Source organism: Theropithecus gelada, chromosome 9, assembly GCF_003255815.1.
Source record: "Theropithecus gelada isolate Dixy chromosome 9, Tgel_1.0, whole genome shotgun sequence".
Classification (NCBI taxonomy): Eukaryota; Metazoa; Chordata; class Mammalia; order Primates; family Cercopithecidae; genus Theropithecus; species Theropithecus gelada.
Genome location: NC_037677.1, coordinates 70,471,163 through 70,493,111, shown reverse-complemented (window position 1 = coordinate 70,493,111; position 21,949 = coordinate 70,471,163). Strand labels below are relative to the sequence as shown.

The window sequence follows — 21,949 nt, the reverse complement described above, 5'->3', positions numbered from 1 at the left end:
TGTAGTTGAAACAAGATTATTCAAACACAGTTGTCTTCTGATCACTCTTACATTTAAAAACTTAGCATAGGCCGGGCACAGTGGCTCATGCCTGTAATCTCACCACTTTGGGAGGCCAAGGCAGGTAGATCACATGAGGTCAGGAGTTCGAGACCAGACCTGGACAACATGGTGAAACCCTGTCTCTACTAAAAATACGAAAACTAGCCGGGAGTGGTGACACGCACCTGTAATCCTAACTACTGGGGAGGCTGAGGCAGGAGAATCACTGGAACCCAGGAGGCGGAGGTTGCAGTGAGCCGAGATGGTGCCATTGCACTCCAACCTGGATGACAAGAGCAAAACTCCGTCTGGAAAAAAAAAAAAAAAGCATAGTGACTGAACTTTTTAAAAGGTGTTTTCGTGATTTCTAGAGTGGTTTATTTTTCACTGGCAGTTTATTTCCAAATGTTTTTCTTATTAGGTTTCCCCTGTACTATGAGCTGAAGATTGCTTTTGTCATATGGCTGCTTTCTCCCTATACCAAAGGAGCAAGTTTAATATATAGAAAATTCCTTCATCCACTTCTTTCTTCAAAGGAAAGGGTAAGATATATAAATTACTTCCATAAATTTTTAAGAAATGCCTAAGCCAAGGCCAGGTATGGTGGCTCATACCTGTAATCTCAGCACTTTAGGAGGCTGAGGTGGGTGGATCACTTGAGGCCAGGAATATGAGACCAGCCTGACCAACTTGGTGAAACCCTACCTCTACTAAAAATACAAAAAAACGTTAGCCAGGTATGGTGGTGCATGCCTATAATACCAGTTAGTTAGGAGGCTGAGGCAGGAGAATCGCTTGAACCCAGGAGATGGAGATTGCAGTGAGCCGAGATCTCACCACTGCACTCTAGTCTGAGTGACAGAACGAGACTCCATCTAAAAAAAAAAAAAACAAAAACAGGCCAGGCGCGGTGGCTCACGCCTGTAATCCCAGCGCTTCGGGAGGCCGAGGCAGGCAGATCATGAGGTCCGGAGATCGAGACCATCCTGGCTAACACGGTGAAACCCTGTGTCTACTAAAAATACAAAAAATTAGCTGGGCGTGGTGGCGGGCGCCCGTAGTCCCAGCTACTCAGGAGGCTGAGGCAGGAGAATGGCGTGAACCCAGGAGGCGGAGTTTGCAGTGAGCTGAGATTGTGCCACTGCACTCCATCCTGGGCGAGAGAGCGAGACTCTGTCTCAAAAAAAAAAAAAAAAAGAAGCTCCTAGGCTGGGTGCAGTGGCTCATGCCTGTAATCCCAACACTTTGGGAAGCCAAGGTGGGAGGATTGCTTGAGCCCAGGAGTTTGAGACTAGCCTAGGCAACATAGTGAGACCCCCATCTCTACAAAAAAATTAAAAATTATTTGGTCATGGTGGTGCACGCTTATTGTCCCATGCCACTGCATTCCAGTTTAGGCAAAAGGAAGAGACCCTCTCTCAAAAAAAAGAAAAGAAAAGAAAGAAATGCCTATCAACACATGCTTAATGCTATAAAATTTGTGAAACTATTATAGGGAGAATGTTCTATTTTGGGGCTTCTTAACACTGTTTTTAAGTAAAACTAACATCTGTGGCTTTTTCCCCCAGGAGATTGATGATTATATTGTACAAGCAAAGGAACGAGGCTATGAAACCATGGTAAACTTTGGACGGCAAGGTTTAAACCTTGCGGCTACTGCTGCTGTTACTGCAGCAGTAAAGGTAATTGTTCATTTACCTTTTTAATCCAGTATCACATTAAGTTAACAAATAAAGAAAAGTGACTTTTTATTTCAAACCATTATAAAATCGTGGCATTTTGCTGTATGTTTATTTTTCTAATACTGGAAAACAAGTAAATAATTTTAAAGATATTTTAATTTTATATTTTCTATACTTGATATTTTGAATCTCTTAATTGATCACAAAATGAGAGGTAGTTAATAAATAATACATGCCTGAAAATGTCATGTAGTCATAATGTTCCCACTTAATGACCTTAAAGTAGTTTGAGTAAAGCACCTGAAGTACACATGACCATTGTTTCTTTCTCTGTCTTTGGTGTTCTTTCTCTCTCTTTTTTTCTGTGTCTTTCTCAATGGCAATATCTTGGTAGGATTTCTGGCTTACTTCTGCACCTCTACTTCAATCAATTTGAGGTAACTGATTATTCAAAATAAAGCATGAAAAAGTCTGTTCTTAAAACTTGGTACTTAGCCAATTACTAATGTCATTTGTTATGTTTGCAAGCCAAGTTATCAAATGAATGTGTTCCGTAAAAATTTGCATTATGGTTTTGGATTTCTTTGCATGTTGTAATTTGTGTGGTTTAATTTTAAATACTTTAGCATAATTGATTTTGGTGTGTTTGGTATGGAAAGAAAATAGCCTTCTGTGTTCCTTAGTTGCTTCATGTATAAAATGGGGGAAATATACCTGTGAGAATATATAAAAGCACAGTGCTTACTTGCGTATAGTAGGAGCCCAATAAACATAAATATCATGTGTCTATCTCCAGTCAAGATTCAAGTGAAAATTTAAGGTTTTTGCTATTAAATTAAATTGAGACTGAATAGTATTATGCTTTCAAGTTAGTCGCTTAGTTATCTTGAACTAAAACAACAATGCTATGGAAATAAATATTCTAGTTAAGTGGTGATTTTATATAACTGTAATGGCAAAGGGATATGAAATGAGGGCACTTTTCACTTTTCAGAGAGGTTTTTGGCTCAAGTATCAAACTGAATATAATGAATAAGAAGGAAAATTCAAATTAGCATTACATTGAGGGTTAAATGGAAATTTATTAACTGTGCAGCACTATACACTGTATTATTAAGACAACTATATTATTAATGATTATTAATGATCAGCACTTTAATATAGCATAGTTTTCCTGTTATTTGGCCTCTAAAGGCTTTTTCTTTTATTAGGATAGGTTTATAAATGAATACAGAAATAGCAAAGTTTTCAGCTTAAAGCGCTACGTTTTATTTTAGAAGTTCATTTTGCTTTTTATTTCTTGCTTAGTGAAAATGCATTCCTGATTTCCATATCTGCTAAAAAAAGATCATCCAGGAGATAATCCAGCCACTGGGAATTCTAAAAAGAGGGAATAGATGCAATTATCAAAGAAATAATACAATAATATTTCCCAGAACTGAAGGATATGAATCTTCAGATTGAAAGGTCCCACCAAGTACTTAGCACAATGAATGAAAAGAATGACTGACTCTAAGTGAAGTTATTGGGTATCCCAAAACACCAGTGATAAGGAAAGAATTCATAAAGATTCCAAATATAAAAAGCATGTCACATTTGGCCAGGCATGGTGGCTCACGCCTGTAATCCCAGCACTTTGGGAGGCCAAGGCGGGCGGATCACTTAAGGTCAGGAGTTCAAGACCAGCCTGGCCAACATGGTGAAACCCCGTCTGTACTAAAAACACAAAGATTAGCTGGGCGTGGTAGCGGATGCCTGTAATCCCAGCTACTTGGGAGGCTGAGGCAGGAGAATTGCTTGAACCCGGGAGGTGGAGGCTGCAGTGAGCTGAGATCGCGCCACTACACTCCAGCATGGGTCACAGAGCAAGACTCTGTCTCAAAACAAAAAAGCATTCCACATTCAAATGATGTAGAATCAGAATGACATTAAATTTCTAAACAGTGACAAGGAAAGCTTGAAGACAGTAATACCATCCATGATACCATCATGATTTTCACCCTCAAGTACTGTAACAGTCAAGCTCTCGGTTGTGTGAGCTTAGAATTAAGAAATTTCTTAATTCTAGGCATGCAGAGTCAACAAGATTTGCCTCCTGGTTATCTTTTGTCAGGGCAGATTTGTTCACCAGAGCTAGGGAATGGTCCACAAAAAGGGAAACCCACGGGATCTGGGAACCAAGTTATTCAGCACAGAAAGGAGACGACAAAAATTCCCAGAGAGAACACCACACAGCAAGTCCAAAGTGCAGCCAGCCGAAACTGGATGTGGTGGATGAAAGGTGCCAGGAGGGATGGCTCTGGTAGACCTACAAAGCCAAGAGGATCTTTCATGCTGCACAGAGATGATACTAAAACCGGTGAGAGGCCAGGCGTGGTGGCTCACACCTGTAATCCCAGCACTTTGGGAGGCTGTGGTAGGTGGATCATCTGAGGTCAGGAGTTCAAGACCAGCCTGGCCAACATGGTGAATCCCCGTTTCTACTAAAAATACAAAAAAATTAGCTGGGCATGGAGAATTGCTTGAACCTGGGAGGTGGAAGTTGCAGTGAGCCAAGATCACGCCATTGCACTCCAGCCTAGGTGACAAGAGTGAAACTCTGTCTCAAAAAATACTAATAATAAAATAAATAAATAAATAAATAAGTAATAAAACCAGGGAGAGGGCATGCTTCAACCAGATGACACATTGGCTCTAGGCCACTGGTGCCCATGCAGCTGCCCATGATCCCTGAGCACCATGAAAAAATATATTGGCGGCAATGTAAAGAGAAAGAAGGTAAGACAATGAAAAAGAAAAAAAAAGGCATGATCATTAACTCTGGCAAAAAAAACAAAAGTTACATAAGAAAGGAAATAATGGAGTATGACTGCATTTACATTATAATAATGAACACAGACTAAGGATTTAACAACTGTGGTTTTGCCATATTGAGGGTATCGGGGAAAGAGAAGGAAAGTAGAAGAGAACTAAAATCCTCATCTGTTACAACAGGAAAGTAGAGGGTTTAAAGGGGCTGCATCAGCAGGGGATGAAGAGGAGAAGGGGACTAAGCTTGTTGCTTTTTGCTACAAAATTTAGCATTTTTGACTTTGCAAATCAAGTACATGTATTTATTTACACCCAATGAAGATGCTGTCTGAATTTTTCCTATTTAAAAGCATTCTTCAACATGGTTCTGTGGAGAAAAACTGAAAATTAAATTTCAAGTTGAAAAATTATTTAGAGAACACATTTTAGAATATTGTCTTAAAAAACAAGCATACAAATCCCATTTTTCCTCCTCACTTTTAGTATTTGCATACAACAATATATTATTCTCCTATTTTGTGAGATGCCTTTGTACATATTGTGACTATTTTGTGCGGTACTTGTTTTATTTTGACTTGTATTTACTACTCCCACATAGGGAATCAGCAGTCCCCACTGTATTATCTTATCCTCATTCCCTTCCCATTTATTTTTATCTTACACTTCGCCTCCATTGGTGTTTAGCATTCTACATACTATTTATTCAGCATCTGTTTATTTAATGCCCTCTGCATAGTAGGTACTGGGAATGTAGCAATGAGCAAGATAGATACAGCCCTCACCTGCACAATCTACTGTCTGTCTGGAGCTAATGTCTATATTAGCTAGGGAATAGCCCACAAAAATTTTATTTCTAACTGAAAATTGTATTTCACCTCTAGTTGATAAGACCCCACCCATGACTCTTCATTATTAAAATAAGCATTATCTCACAGGAATACTTTTCTGTAAAAATGCCATGAAAACAAAAATGTATCTATTTCATATAGCTATTTTTCTGGCTCTCTTATGATTTGTTTCTTTTAATTTATATGTTTAACACCTTAAAATCACCTGTCCACCCCAAAGGCAGTAATATTGATAAAAATCGTCTAAGTCACTCCTGCAAAACAAATAGAAGCCCATATCCCTTAAATGAAATCGGATACTAGATTTGGAACTGTCCCCATTTGTTTGCAATGCTGTGATTCTTTTATCCATAACATCCCTGGATATGAGGTAACCTTCACTATTCTCATGAGTACAGGAATGTTGGAGATCCCATCCTGGAGTCTATATTAGTCACTAGAAATGGTCATTAAATATGCTGAACATAGCATAATGTTAACCCTATTTGCCTCAAGTTATACTGTACTTATTTTAAAGTACACGAAATTAGTTTCATCTCTGCAGATGTCAAACAAGGGCATTGTCATAGAAGAATCACTGAACCAGACACTTCATACCGAAGAGTAAATTGAAAGTGAAATAGGAAATAGGTCAGGTTTAAGGAGAAGCTGCAAGAAAGCCAACAGTAAGATTTGAAAATTATTTAAAATTTTTACAATATATAGTTTGTTTAAAGTATCTTTGAGGCTAAACATTCTTGGATTCTTGGTGTGACCTTTGAAGAATGGGTAATAACCCTGACTAGGTTTCCCAGGTTGAACCACCTGAGCATGTTAAAGGTGAAAATAGGAATCTAATCAGAACATTTATTACACCGTAAAGCAATTTTCTGAAAATGTTACTCAGTTCTATGACCTCATTACCAGGCATCTGTTCGCAAGGTCACTGTACAAGTTTATTTTGGCTGAGCAAAGCATAAACATTTGAAGGACCTTCAAGGATTTTACTGAGGATGTTTAGCATTCCATAGCTTTCCACATGAGAAACGTAGGTGGTTTCGTGCAGATGAACAACACTACTGCCAGATGAAGGACAGATGAAGAAAAGTACTGTCCGTTGTATTAACCATGTCTTTGAACTTCTCTGGCAGCCTTTTCTTGGTGAATTTCTTTAGCAGATATAAGAACTCAATTACCACAGACTTTTGAGCTTTATAGGTAAAATTGTTGAAATCTAATTGACTTTAAATGATCCCGATTAGGTCAAAAATCCTAACATCTTACTGTCTTTTTTATGACTTTCTGTTTGTGAATGACTTTGAGAATATACAACTTAGTATTATACACTTAAAAAAAAAAAAAAGGAAAGAACCTTTGTCCAGACAGTGGAAAAAGAAGGTTGTACTATTTTTCCTACAATCTAAGGAAGCAGAATGGTATAATAAAAATTGAATGCTACAGCAATTGAGTTAATCTGCATTTTTTTTAGTGTTGATTCCACTACAAATTAGCCATGAGATTTTGGACAAATCATCTGCATTGATCTAAGTATTAATTTTTCTCACTTGTAAAACGAAGCGGTGAAACGTGATTTCTAAAACCCCTTATATCTCTAAAACAGTGGTTCTCAACTAGAGGCAATTTTGTGCCCCTGCCCTTACCATGGGACATTTTAGGTTGTCACCACTGAGAGGGGGCTGCTACTGGTATCTAGTCGGTAAAGAAAGGTCAGGGATGCTGCTTAATATTCTACAAAGCACAGAACGTTCCCCACAACAAAAAATTTTCTAACGAAAAATATCAGGAGTGTTAAGTTGAGAAACTGCTCTAAAAGTATGATGAGTCAGAAAAAACGGAAGAGAATATATAAATATGTATAAGTAGTTTTAGTGATAGGTTACAAATAATTTTTACTTCCTTTTTAAAATTTTTCTCCATGTTATCAGTGTTCTTCAATAAATATGTATTGCTTTCATCTTAAACACACTAAAATATTTTATTCACCTAATGTAAATGCAGTCAATTCCATTCTGGGCTTGGTCAGATTAATTGCTGAATGTGCATAGGGAAATGAGATTTCTCTAAAAACTAGGAACTAACCTTATCTGAAATTATAATGTAATGTCAAGGATCAACAAGAAATAGAGCTTAGTGACTACTGTTTACTGAATAGTATAATAAGAATTATTCTGTAAAAGAATGTTTTGTGCTTGTAAGATTATAAAGCATTGCTGGTTATATGTTTTTAAATCTGTGATTTAAAATGTGAAGAAAATAAATTGAAGGTTTTATACAAAGGTGCTGATAAACATAATAAATTCTCCTTATTTAAAACAAAATATAGTAATTTTAATGTAGTGTTTAACCAGGAAATGAAGTATTTCAACAAAGACAGCATTATTTGAGTATGAAGAAATTGGAATTACTCATACATGCAGGGTCCCTTTTTATGGATGCCAACCATGTGCTGAAATACTTGAGTAGACATTCAGATGTCCTAGTGCCCTTGGATGTAAATGAGCTCTCTGTGGAGCCAGTGTGGGGAGCTGCTTCTCAGCTGAAGAATCCCTTCCAGAGCCTGAGTGTGCTAGCTCTGGACCCAGCCCTCCTGCCCAGTCAGTCCCTGCAGTATTCTCAGTTTCTTACCAACGCATATTTGGGCCCATCTAAATCCAAACCCTGAGAATTCAGTGCCACCTGAAGTTCAGATGGTTCAGGAACAATTCTGCTCATGATGATCAGTTTCAATGTGTAAAATATTCTACAGAATACTTAATTACTTTGACTTTTACATTTTCATCATAATCTCTGTTACTTTGTTAGGATCAATTTTAACATACACAGAGTACAGACAATTCTGCAGAGAATAGGAACTAAAGTGCTGAAATATGAAATTATCTTGTGAATGGTAATCCTGCCTTTCCTCTTTATTGACTAAGACCACTGTTTCCATACAGCAGACTAGACTAGAACTTTTCTTCCTTCTTTCTTTCTTTTTCTCTTTCTTTCTTTCGTTCTTTCTCTCTCTTCCTTTCTCTTTCTCTTTTTCTTTCTCTCTCTCTTTCTTTCTTTCTGTCTGTCTGTCTTCTTTCCTTTTTTAGAAACAGGGTCTCGCTTTATCACCCAGACTGGAGTGCAGAGTTGTGATCACAGCTAACTAAAGCCTCAAACTCCTGGCCTCACGTGATCCTCCCACCTTGGCCTCCCGAAGTGTTGGAATTGCAGGCGTGAGCCACTGCACCGGGTCCTTTTCTCATTTTTCTTATACTTTTGTCTTAACATTATATAAATTAAATAGAAGAAAATAGATACACAAAGCATTATTTATTTAAACAAAACTAATACCTTTTAACATTGTTATTTACAAGTGACTGTAATGTTCTATTTGTGACCTCAAAAATAGACCATTTTTCTTTTACTGATGGGATTAAAGCATTAGATACAGGAAACATGGGTGAGAAATGGATCAGAAATTCTTCGAGTATACCACATATTGACTAAATTTGTAATATTAAAGACAATATTTTAAAAAAGAAAAAAAGTCACCCATCCCATCTGCCTAAACATTGTACTGTTGTTAGTTTTGCATTTTTCCCTGCCTACTTATAGCCATACTGCACACTTGCAACCATATTATGCATGTGATATAGAATTCTGGGGTAGAGGGAAGATATCTCCACTTACCATTAATATAGCAAACATAGTTCCTTTATTACTGGAGTTTTTGTGTTGAAGATGTAAAAACTGGAAGGAATATGGTGGCCTTCAGAAGTGATTACTTTATAATTATACCCTTCCTTTAAACTGGTTACATTGGATACTTGTAATTTATATAATGTTTTCAAAGTCCATAATACTGCACCAATTTCTCTCTTATATTAGTTTTATTCTAGGCCCATAAAAAATATACAGTGGAAAGTCCAATTTTCCAAGGTGATAATGGCTGTTAAAGTGTTGGAGGTTCTCAAAGAGGGCTCATATTCTCTTTTTGCTTTTCCCTACAGTACCTGGCTTTCTGGAAAGCCTTGAAGAGGTTGATAATACTTGGGTATTGATAATGGTAGCATTGGTTACTCAAGAGCTAAATTTAAATCCAGCCTGTAGAGAGATAACCCAGATACCTCAACGTTGGGCCTTGCCTTGCTCATGTTTAATCTAAACCTGAAGCAACCCTTGGTGGGTGGTGTAGTCTACCCATGGAGAAGCCTGTGGCCATACCTCTAGTTTGCTGCCGAACCTCTGCATAAAACCTACAGTGTTTACATTAAAACATGCTGCCATCTATGGAGGACTCTTTAACAGTCAAGAGTAATGAAAAAGAAGGGACATAAAAAAGTATTTAGTTTACTTATTACATATTCAACATCAGTAGCATACCAGGTGCACCAGGAGAATAGAAGAAGCCTAAGATTTGTCCCTCTCCTCTAGTGTCTTAAAAGTCTTGCTCTGGAGGCAAAATATACCTATCACAACAGTAGAAGTAACAGTATTATGTGCATTCATTTGTGAGGTATATCCCAAGAGATTTGTTGATTATGCTTGTTAAACATACCAAAGTTTGGGGATGATATAATTATAAAATTAGACTGATTCTGTTACACTTTAAGTCATTTGTATCCTGAAATGTACCTTCTTGAGTGGGAGGGTTTGGGAATTACAGCCAGCCTTGGAAATCGCATGTGAATTGAGTAAAGGGTATCATGGACATGCATGTCGTTTGTCATCTGTGTGGCAGTAGATAAAGAAATCAGGGGGCCGGGTGCGGTGGCTCACGCCTGTAATCCCAGCACTTTGGGAGGCCGAGGCGGGCGGATCACGAGGTCAGGAGATCGAGACCATCCTGGCTAATATGGTGAAACCCCGTCTCTACTAAAAAATACAAAAAACTAGCCGGGCGAGGTGGCGGGCGCCTGTAGTCCCAGCTACTCGGGAGGCTGAGGCAGGAGAATGGTGTGAACCCGGGAGACGGAGCTTGCAGTGAGCTAAGATCCGGCCACTGCACTCCAGCCTGGGCGGCAGAGCGAGACTCCGTCTCAAAAAAAAAAGAAAAGAAATCAGGAATTGCTGAGAGAGGGCACATAACTACGAAGATGAAATAAAGAAAATGACATTTCTGAGAAACAAGGCATCTGTTTCAGATGAACACTGGTCACTTCCTTGTAGTATGTCTCTGGAGTCTTCTGTCAACTATCTATTTGATAAGTAAATGATATCTAATAAGGAGGAAGCAAGTATAATAAATTAGACCATGCCACAAATGTTTTTTAAATGTGTGAAATCCAATTATTTTTATTGAGAATAAAGACCTTTAATGATTTCATATCACAATTCAAAAATATGGTAGAAATAAACAGCTCAAGTGGGATATGGAAATGGCATTTGGTTTTGACATAATGTATTATTAACCCAAAGTAACTGAATCAAGACTCAGACATTAAGACCTTTTTCTTGAGTATAAAATACAAGTTAATAGTAATGTCCAAATGTTTGTAGCACCTTTGACTTTGAAATTTAGAGATGAAGCATTATGGATTAGTTTCTATGGTAACACTGTAACTAGAGGAAATCATAAATTCCTATGTGTGAAAAGAAGAAATAATAAGTATAAAAACCCCCTTAGAAGAATATTTTTAATCTAGCTATAAATAAGAAGTGACTCATCTATATGCTATGCAAATTTAAAGTAGGTAAATTTAGAATTTTTTTTTCTTTTTTTGGTTTTACAAAGCTTTATACTTTAGGAGGGGAAGTGTAGTTATATATGAACAGTTCAGAAAATGTCTCTTTCAGAGCTGCCATGGTGGAAATGTTCTGTATCTGCACCATCCAATACAGTAGCCACTAGCCACATGCAGCTATTGAACATTTAAAAAGTGGCTAGTGCAATTAAAAGAAGTGAATATTGTATTTTATTTAACTTTACTTAATTTCAATTTAAATACCCACCTGTGCCTAGTATCTGCCATATTGTTAAGGGAAAGGACTTAAAGTCAAATGTAGAGTAGTAGGTATGTCTTGCCAGATAGTTAATTCACTAATTGACTATCATTTTGTATTCCAGATTCTTTGGCTCTTACACGTTTCTAACTTGTTCTAGAAAGAGCCATTACCAGTCCTGACTTACCTTAGCTTTAAAACAATGTCATGTCTCTTTTACTTTAAAAAGTTGCCCTTGGCCAGGCATAGTGGCTCACATCTGTAATCTCAGCACTTTGGCAGGCCAAGGCAGGAGGATCCCCTGAGGTCAGGAGCTCAAGACCAGCCTGGCCAACATGACGAAACCCCATCTCTGTTAAAAATACAAAAATTAGCTGGATGTGGTGTCACATGCCTGTAATCCCAGCTACTCAGGAGGCTGAGGCAGGAGAAACGCTTGAACCTGGGAGGCAGAGGTTGCAGTAGCCGAGATCGCGCCACTGCACTCCAGACTGGGCAACAGAGTGAGACTCTGTCTCTAAATAAATAAATAAATATTAATTAATTAATTAATTAAAAGTTGCGCTAAATCTTAAAGTTTAAGCCCCAAAGTGTTAGTTTTAGGAGACAGCAACATTATGGATGCTGTTTACTCTGAGGGTAAGCCCATCATACATCTTTTTACATTTTAAAATTAAATATGATGCTGAAATGTTTGGGGTGAAATGTACTGATGTCTACAAGTTACTTTGAAATGCATGAAAAAATAAAATGAATTCATGGATGGATAGATGGTAGATATGTGAGAAAGGAGATACCGCAAAATGTAAACAATATTGGGTGTTCATTGTACAATTCTTTCAGCTTTTCTGAAGTTATCTTAATAAAATGTTCAGGGATAGTTAAATGTAAGCATACTAAATATTTTTAAAGTATTTTTTTCTTGGATCTATCACTTCTGTATTAAATAGAGCCAAGGAGCAATAACTGAACGTTTAAGAAGCTTCAGTATGCATGATTTAACAGCTATCCAAGGTGATGAGCCTGTGGGACAAAGACCATACCAACCTCTACCAGAAGCAAAAAAGAAAAGTAAACCAGCCCCCGGTGAATCAGCAGGTGTGCTTGTTTGTTTTAATATATGGTTCTTTTACATGGACACAGGGAGGGGAACAACACACACTGGGGCCTGTCAGGGGGTGGGGGACAAGGAGAGGAGGGAGAGCATTAGGACAAATACCTAATGCATGCGGGGCTTAAAACCTGGATGATGGGTTGATGGGTGCAGCAAACCACCATGGCACATGTATACCTATGTAACAAACCTGCACATTCTGCACATGGATCCTGGAACTTACAGTAAAATTATATATAAAGTGTATATATATATATATGATTCTTCCATAATTGGGCTTGTAGATACTAAAATGATACATGATAACTATCTGAATTTAGGTAGAAAAAATTTACTTCTAAGCTTATGTTTTTTACTTTTACATTTAATCATAGTTCTTTTCCTCTGGATTTTATCTAAATTAGTACTTGCTAGGCCAGGCGCAGTGGCTCAGGCTGGGTGCAGTGGCTCACACCATAAATCCCAGCATTTTGGGAGGCTGAGACGGGTGGATCATGAGGTTAGGAGTTCAAGACCAGCCTGGCTAACATGATGAAACTCTGTCTCTACTAACAATACAAAAAAAATTAGCCGGGCATGGTGGCACATGCCTGTAATCCCAGCTACTTGGGAGGCTGAGGCAGGAGAATTGCTTGAACCCTGGAGGTGGAGGTTGCAGTGAGCTGAGATGGTGCCACTGCACTCCAGCCTGGGCAACAGAGTGAGACTTTGTCTCAGGAAAAAAAAAAAAAAGATTAGTACTTGCCTTTTGCTGATTCTGGAGATCATCTACCTAACAAAGTAGGCTTTTTTGCTGCCATTAATTTTTAGAAGCTGTAGGTGTGGTTACCAATACCTTCTTACCACCAGCACTAGTTCTAACCTGTAATAAATACTCTTTCTACTCAAACTGTGCACTGACATCTAAGGAGTTTTATAGTTGAACACTCTTTACTGTAAGTGCTGTGGACAAATAAGGATATTGACTCACAGATTAAAAGTTTTAAGCACGTGATAAAAGATGACTCAATTTAAAAATAAGATTACTCCCATGGAAAATGTGTTGAAATTACATATTCTAGTTCAAGAGCTAACTTGTAGGCATATTCTAGTATAAATTATGAACATGTCATAGTTAATATATTCTAAAACTTTAAAAAACTATCATGATCTTAGAAACATACATATAAATTAGACACGGTTCCTTAGTCATTTTATCACATATAATAAGAAAGTTTGAATTCAAAGGCAAGGCTGAGAACTAAGATTTTCAAGACATTCCTTATTAATGTGTTAAGTCCATAAGGTACAGGGCTATTTGACTTTTTATTTTAAAAAGAAGTTTTCTTTTGAGAGAGATTGAAAATCATCTTTAAAACCAATTTGAAAAATTAAAAAAAAAAAAACTGTTCCTCCTTAAAAAGGAAAAATACCTCTGCAAAAACAATTTTTTTTTTATTAGCCGAGCATGGTGGTACTCACCCAGCTACTTGGGAGGTAGATGGGAAAATCACTTGAGCCCAGAAGTCGAGGCTACAGTGAGCCATGATCACAGCACTGCACTCCAGACTAGGTGACAGAGCAAGACCCTTTCTCAGGAAAAAAGAAAAAATAATGAGCTTTCTTCCAAAAATGAATACCTTTACAAAGTTTTGACTATTATCTAAGAGGTAGTGATCAAGCATTGGCCATTGATTAAGGTAGCAATGCCTTTGAGAGCAAGGAACCATCAGTCTTATTAGTACATTAATAATGTAAAAGTAGTTCCTAATGTAGACATTTCCTTTTTTTATTTTTTTTGTTTTTGTTGTTTATATATTTTGAAATAGGATCTCACTCTGTCACTCAGGCTGGAGTGCAGTGGTACAATCTCTACTCACTGCAGCTTTGACTTCCCAGGTTCAAGTGAGCCTGTCTCAGCCTCCCAGGAAGCTGGGACTACAGGTATGCACCACCATTCCCTGCTATTTTTTCCATTTTTTGTAGAGACGGGGCTTCACCATGTTACCCAGACTGGCCTCAAACTCCTGGGCTCAAGCAGTCTGCATGTCTCGGCCTCTCAGAGTGCTGGGTGGGATTGCAGGCATGTGCCACACCACCTGGCCTTGGCATTTCTTAATATGCATTTGAAATTAGGTGGTCAGGCACAGTGGCTCACACCTGTAATGCCAGAGCTTTGGGAGGCCAAGGTGGGTGGATTCCCTGAGGTTAGGCATTCGAGACCAGCCTGGCCAACATGGCGAAACCCTGTCTCCACCAAAAATACAAAAATTAGCCAGATGTGGTTGTGTATGCCTGGAGTCCCAGCTATCCGGGAGGCTGAGGCAGGAGAATTGCTTGAACCCAGGAGACAGAGGTTGCTATGAGCTGAGATCACGCCACTGCACTCCAGCCTGAGTGACAGAGAGACACTCTACCTCAAAAAAAAAAAAAAAATAGGTATATTGATTTTGATTATGGAATCTCCTGTATGTATTATATTTTCCTGATTTAGACCAGGTATCTTAGACCAGAGTCCTTTTTTAGCAGTTTATTCATAATCATACCCAAGGATTGGCTAAGAATTATGTTCTAATTAGGTAAATAAAAACAGGTTTATAAATGTGAAAATTCATAATACTATTTTTATGGTGCTCACCTTTTTTTTTTTTTTTTTTTTTTGAGATGGAATCTATCTCTGTCACTCAGGCTGGTGTGCAGTGGCACGATCTCGACTCACTGCAACCTCCACCTCCCAGGTTCATGAGATTCTCCTGCCTTAGCCTCCTGAGTATCTGGGATTATAGGTGTGCGCCACCACACCTGGTTAATTTTTATATTTTTAGTAGAGACGGGGTTTCACCATGTTGGTCAGGCTGGTCTCGAACTCCTGACCTTGTGATCCGCCCACTTCAGCTTCCCAAAGTGCTGGGATTACGGGCATGAGCCATCGCACCCGGCCACCTACCAAATTTTATATCTATGACTAAAATATTTTAAAATATTGACTTGCTGTTTAGTTCTTAAATTTCAAATCATGAATTTAAATAAGTTTTATAAAAATATGAATATGTGGTAGCAGTATGAGAAAGATACTTGTTCAATTATGAAAGGTACTTGTTCAGAGTTATAAACTCTGCGCAGTTTCCAATTTTTCTACAGAATGGTATATATTCTGAGCCTTTCTTCCCTAAGGAAACACTTTCATCAAAACTTTCTCTCTTGACCATATTTTTAACAAAGCAGTATGGTTCTAGGACCGGAATAGGTGAAGAGAAGTTAATAATAGATCGTCTAGATAGACACAAACCCAGGTGTACATGGAAATCTATCAAATGAGAACGACAATCTTTCAAATTAGTGGAGGAAAGACAGATTGTTTAATAAGTTATGCTGGGATAACTGTTAGACTGCTAGAAGATGGAGTAGAGAATGAAGTTATATCTCTGCCTCAAATCTTAGATCAAAATAAATTCTTAAAAGATTAAGATTTAAGTATAAAAAAATTATGTAGTAGGAAGTCCCTGTGAATTTTTTTATAATCTTAAGATAGATAAAATTTCTTAAGCATGATATCAAAACCAGAAACCATAATAGAATAGTTTTTAAGATTTTCCTACATAAAAAGTATATAAAATTATAATATGGGGGGAAAACATAAAAATGACAAACTACAAACTGTCAGAAGTATTCCCATCATATGTTACAGGCAAAGAGTTCAGATTCAACAATCCAGTAACCCTCACAAACCAATTATTGTCAATGCTACCAAAGAATACAATTGGTCAAGAAATATATGAAAGAGATTCTCAGCCTCAGATAATCAAAAAATAGTAATAATAATAATTTTCATTTGCCAGATTGGCAAAAAAAAAAAAAATGTTTTTAATTAACAGTGCTCTGTGTTGGGAACTGTTTCAGTTATCTAGTTATCTATTGCTGCATAATAAGCCACCCCAAAACAGCAGCTTGAAACAATCATGGTCATTTATCTTGCCCACAGATCTGGGGGTGACTTGACTTGGCAAAGCAGTTCTTGCTCAGGGTCTCCTGCAGCTGTGGTCTGACAGCAGCTGGGCTAGAGTTATAATCTCAAAGAGAGCTCACACATCTGCTGTCTGAGCTGAAAAGAGTCAAGCAGCTGCTGGCTAGAATGGTTGGAGCCTCTCAGCCATCTCCCTCTATGTTCTCTCCATGTGGTCTCTAAGGGTGGTTGGATTTCTTACCTGGCAGCTGAAGCCTCCCAGGCCAGTGTGCCCAGAGAAACTTGCAGAAGTCCTAGAAGCAGCATCACTTCCGTCACATGTTTTGTGGCGATTTGTTGAGGCAAGTACAAAGGCCTCTGAAATGTTAAGGGAAGGGAAGAGGAATGTCAGAGAATCTGTAGACATGTTTTAAAACCACTACAGCAAGCCTGTTGAGAAACACTCTTAGGCACTTTTTATGAGTTTAAAATGGAATAATCCTTTTGGATGACAATCTGGCAGTAATCATCATAATTTATTCCCTTTAGCTCAGCAAGAAACTTTTAAGAATATGTCATAAGGAAATAATCAGACAAGTGTTCAAATATGCATGTACAACAATGTTCATCTCGTTGTTTATAATAACAAATATTGGAATGAACAAAATGCCTAGGGGAAATGATTAAGCAAAAGGTGGTTTATTAGCTGTGAAACATAACAATGTCAATCTACACTTAATGATATGAAAACATATCCAGATTGTAGGGAAAAAACAATAATAAGTAGATGATGAAATGGATTAATATACCTAATTTGTTTAATGTATATACATAAGAGAAAGTTTGGAAGGGTATTACTAAAATGGTAACAGTGTTTAGCCCTGAGTAGTGAGCTTTTTCGTTTGTTGTTGTTTTTTAAATTAACCTATTAATCTTAAAATCAGAAGTAAATCAGCCGTACTCTCCTTTAAAAAAAATAAGTTATTCATTTTCAGGTTTTAAGTTAAACAGAAAATGTATTTTTTTTTAAATATATTAATGGAGATGGGATCTCAGTATGTTGCCCAAGCTGGTCTCAGACTCCTCAGTTCAAGTGATCTTCCCACCTCTACTTCCCAAAGTGCTAGGATTACAGGCATGAGTCACCAAGCCCAGCCAGAAAATGTATATTTTAATGAAAATATTTGACTTGATTCTAGTGTCTCCACTCTCTTCGATTCAAGGATTGGTTAATAAATTGCTAAATTAAACTTTTTTTTTTTTTTTCCTGAGGTGGAGTCTCATTCTGTCGCCCAGGCTGGAGTGCAGTGGTGCGATCTCAGCTCACTGCAGCCTCCACCTCCCAGGTTCAAGCAATTCTCTGCCCCAGCCTCCCGAGTAGCTGGGATTACAGGCACGTGCCATCACACCCAGCTAATTTTTGTATTTTTAAGTAGAGATGGGGTTTTGCCATATTGGCCAGGCTAGTCTCAAACTACTGGCCTCAAGTCATCCACCCGCCTCAGCCTCCCAAAGTGCTGGGATTACAGGCGTGAGCCACCACACCTGGCCTAAACTTGTTAATTTCATTTCCCAATAAATTCTAATTTTGGCTCCTTGCTCTGTCCTCACTCTCTGTGGACTCTGTCATTTCTGACCTGCTATACTAAGTAACCTCCCCAGTTAGGCTCCCTTCCCTCAGCCTTATCCATTTCTGATTCATTTTCCAAAGTGCAAGAAGAATATTTTACACAGCCCAAGTCTAATCATGTTACTCTTCTGCTTAAAACATTTCAGTACTTTCCCCGAGCCTCCAGAGGCTTCGCTGCTCTCTGATGAAGTCCAAACTAGATAGCATGGTATATTAACTCCCCAGCCTTGTTCTCCTACTCCATCGAGTGCTAGTCATACAGAATCATGACTCTCTGAGGATTTAGCTTAGCCACCACCTCCTACAAGGCCTTCTCTCATAACCCACCCTTTCCAACCCACCCCATGCTGATTACATTCTCTTACTGTATGCCCCCCCAGCACCTTATCATTAGCTTATAGCATTTATTACAGTATCATAATGCCCATTGCATTCTGTTTCCCCTATTGGACCCTAAATTTTTTGAGGGTAGAAAAAGACAGCTATGTCTTTTTCATCTTTGTATCCTCATAATTCAGTACACTGCCTTATTCATAATATAATTTTAAAAATACTTGGAGTAATGAATCGATCCATCACTTTTCCTGAAGCTGTAATTAGAAAGCTAATAAGATTTTTTTTTAGCCGGAATTAGGAAAAAAGAAAAAAATAAGATGTATAATCAGCCTTTGAACGAAATTCCAATTCCTAATCATACAAAATAAGAGGCAATTAAAATAGCAAGGACTGTGTTTGTTGAACTGTGCTCTTATGCTACATTTGTGGCCTTAGAGAAATTGTTTATCACAGTTACTTTCTTTCTGACTTTTTCCTTGATTCCTCATTCTGTTTTACCATATTGGGATCAGGAATACTATATAAGCAACATCAATAGAAAAAAAAAACTCTAGAAATGACAACCTAAACTTTAAACCTCGTTTGTTTTTCTCAATTATAAAATGAACATTTTTTAAAAATAAGAATTTTGCAAGTAAAAAATGAAAAAATTTAGAAACACCTAAAAGCTCACTTCCATGAGATATAATCGTTTCATTTATGTTTTTCCTTTGTTTGTTTCTATATGTACATTTTTTTTCCACACTTAATATTATTTCAGGAGCTTTTTCCCAGGACCACTGACCCATCCCCTTTCTGGTCACACTGGCCTCCTTGCAGTTCTTCTAAGCAATCCCCAAGCCCTAGCTACTCTCCTCAGTGCCTCTGTGCATGCTGTCTCTTCTACCCAGAACACACACACTTCCTTGGACCAGCGCAAGAAAACAAAAGATCTTGGCCTAAATAATGACTGATTCCACTTCCAAATCTCCTCTGACTTCTAGCCTAGAAGTCTAAGAGCATAAAATTATACTTGACTAATATACAATTCAAGTTGCTTATTATGAGAGTAACAAGCTTATTCATGATTCTTTGTAGTTTTCTTAGTGATTCTCAAATTATTCATGTCTTAGAAGAGCAGACCAATAAACATGTATTCAATTTTTTTAAATATGTATATTTTTTGAAACAGGCTATAATGCAGTGGCATGATCACAGGTCACTGCAGCCTTGACTCCCCAGGCTCAGGTGATCCTCCCACCTCAGCCTTTGGAGTAGCTAGGACTACAGGTGCACAACACCATGCCCAGCTAATTTTTGTATTTTTTCACCATGTTGCCCAGGCTGAAGAACTCCTAAGCTTAAGCGATCCGCCTGACTTCCCAAAGTGCTGGCATTACAGGCATGAGCCACCACCAAGCCCAGCCCAGTTTTATTTTTTATCACATGCATGGAATCTATCCCATGCCTTCTCCTGAGCCTGGAAATCCTTCTCCTTTTTTTTTTTTTTTTTTTTTTTTGTGGAGACGAAGTCTTGCTCTGTCACCCAAGCTGGAGTGCAGTGACACAATCTCCATTCACTGCAACCTCCACTTCCTGGGCTCAAGTGATTCTTCTGCCTCAGCCTCCCAAGTAGCTGGGATTACAGGCTCCTGCCACCACACCCAGCTAATTTCTGTATTTTTAATAGACTCGGGTGTTTCACCATGTTGGCCAGGCTGGTCTCGAATTCCTGACCTCAGGTGATCTGCCCACTTTGGCCTCCCAAAGTGCTGGAATTACAGGTGTGAGCCACTGCACCTGGCTGGAAGTCCTTCCACTTTCTCCTCACCTGAAGATTTAAGTATTTATGCTCCTTATCTTTGTTAAAGGAGAATTTATAACTTCATGGAGATTTCTTTTCTTTTCTTTTTTTTTTTTTTTGAGATGGAGACTCGCTCTGTCATCCAGACTGGAGTGCAGTGGCGCGATCTCAGCTCACTGCAAACTCTGCCTCCCGGATTCACGCCATTATCCTGCCTCAGCCTCCCGAGCAGCTGGGACTACAGCTGCCTGCTACCACGCCTGGCTAATTTTTTTGTATTTTTAGTAGAGGTGGGATTTCACCATGTTAGCCAGGATTGTCTCGATCTCCTGACCTCATGATCTGCCCGCCTTGGCCTCCCAAAGTACTGGGATTGCAGGCGTGAGCCACCGCGCCTGGCCACGTCATGGGGATTTCTAATCTCACCCCTTTCTTTATAACCTACTTAGTACTCTGGTTGCCTGAGACTTGGGCCCCTGTCTTGCTGTCTCCAGCATCCTCAGGCGGTGGTTCTCAAAGTATACACCAGAGACCATGAGCACAAGCATTACCTGGGAACTTGTCAGAAATGCAGATTCTCAGCCCCACCTCAAATCTGCTGAATCAGAAGTTCTGGGGATGTCAGAACTTGTATTAACAGGTTCTCTAGGTACTCTAGCGTGCTCAAGTTTGAGAACCTTAGCTTGAGGGTTGAAAGAGTTTTTGTCCTTGAGGCCAAGCCTCAAGATGCTCTCATACTTCCTGACAATAACCATCCTGACTGTGTGGATGTTTGCATATTGGCCCGTAGTAAGTCTTTATAGCTACACATAACAGCCTTCTAGCATACTCGCATGATCTCTCATTGCTCTGCCTGATTCTATTTTGTTTGACTAATATCTGTCACATAGTCTGTGGTACTTCTAATTACTGCAGCCTACCTGGCTGAGTTTTTTCTCAACAACTGCAACAGCAGCTAACATCCTCATCCTCATCACCTGCCCCCGGTGACCTTATTTTGCCCAAAGTTCTAGCCCCCTGGGGTCTTCCTCAACACCTTAAGTAAACCCTACCATTCCCAGTCTTGACAAAAGATGACACATAGAAGGGAAAAGCCTTAATTCCTAATTCAAGGCAAAAGTGCAAATGACAGACTAAAACACAAATGCTTGGGTTGAATTCATGAAGAGGAGAAAAGGTGGGAAGAGACTTTTTCCTCTACATCTATTTATAGTCTCAAACTTTTTAACAAGATGATGTGTTACCTACTCAAAAATAAATTATTTTATAATTATTTTTAAAAATGCATAGTAAAAATAAGAATGATCAGGGAAATTTTCCTGGAGGAAATGAGTTATGAGTTTCACCTGGAATAGTGCAAGAGGCAAAGCTTAATGATAAAGGGTATGCAGCACATTCCAGATGCAAAAAGAGTAACTGGGGGAAATGCAAACCATACAAAGAACTGTACACAGATGGGGCAAAGAGCCAGCACTGACTGGTGTCCTTTTACCAAAACATGCTGTTTTTGACAACTTGTTTAGGTTATGGAATTCCACTGAAAGATGGAGATGAGAAAACAGATGAGGAAGCAGACGGGCCATATTCAGATGATGAGATGTTAACACACAAAGGACTTCGAAGATCACAAAGCATGAAATCTGTGAAAACCACCAAAGGCCGCAAAGAGGTTAGTTAAGTGTAGAGCTGTTTTCCTAATGATTAAACGATTTCTGTGCTGCATTATCATTTAGAGTATTAATGATCCATAAATGAAGGATTGGAATGGTAGAACAGCAGTTGGATGATTTTTTTTTTTTTTTAACTTTTTTGGGGATAGAGCTTTTTTGCTCTGTCAACCAAATTGGAGTGCAGTGTGGCGTAAT

At 38.4% G+C, this 21,949-nt stretch overlaps 1 protein-coding gene across 1 annotated transcript in view; it reads left to right on the top strand.

Annotated features, from left to right (window-relative positions):
• The window catches only part of REEP3 (receptor accessory protein 3), a 106,018-nt gene that overhangs the window by 78,633 nt on the left and 5,436 nt on the right, over nucleotides 1-21,949 (top strand). Inside the window, exons 4-7 of the mRNA XM_025395498.1 lie at nucleotides 464-584; nucleotides 1,611-1,724; nucleotides 12,250-12,397; nucleotides 21,608-21,753. Of these exons, the coding sequence (XP_025251283.1) occupies nucleotides 464-584; nucleotides 1,611-1,724; nucleotides 12,250-12,397; nucleotides 21,608-21,753 (529 nt within the window). The remainder of the gene's footprint in view (nucleotides 1-463; nucleotides 585-1,610; nucleotides 1,725-12,249; nucleotides 12,398-21,607; nucleotides 21,754-21,949) is intronic.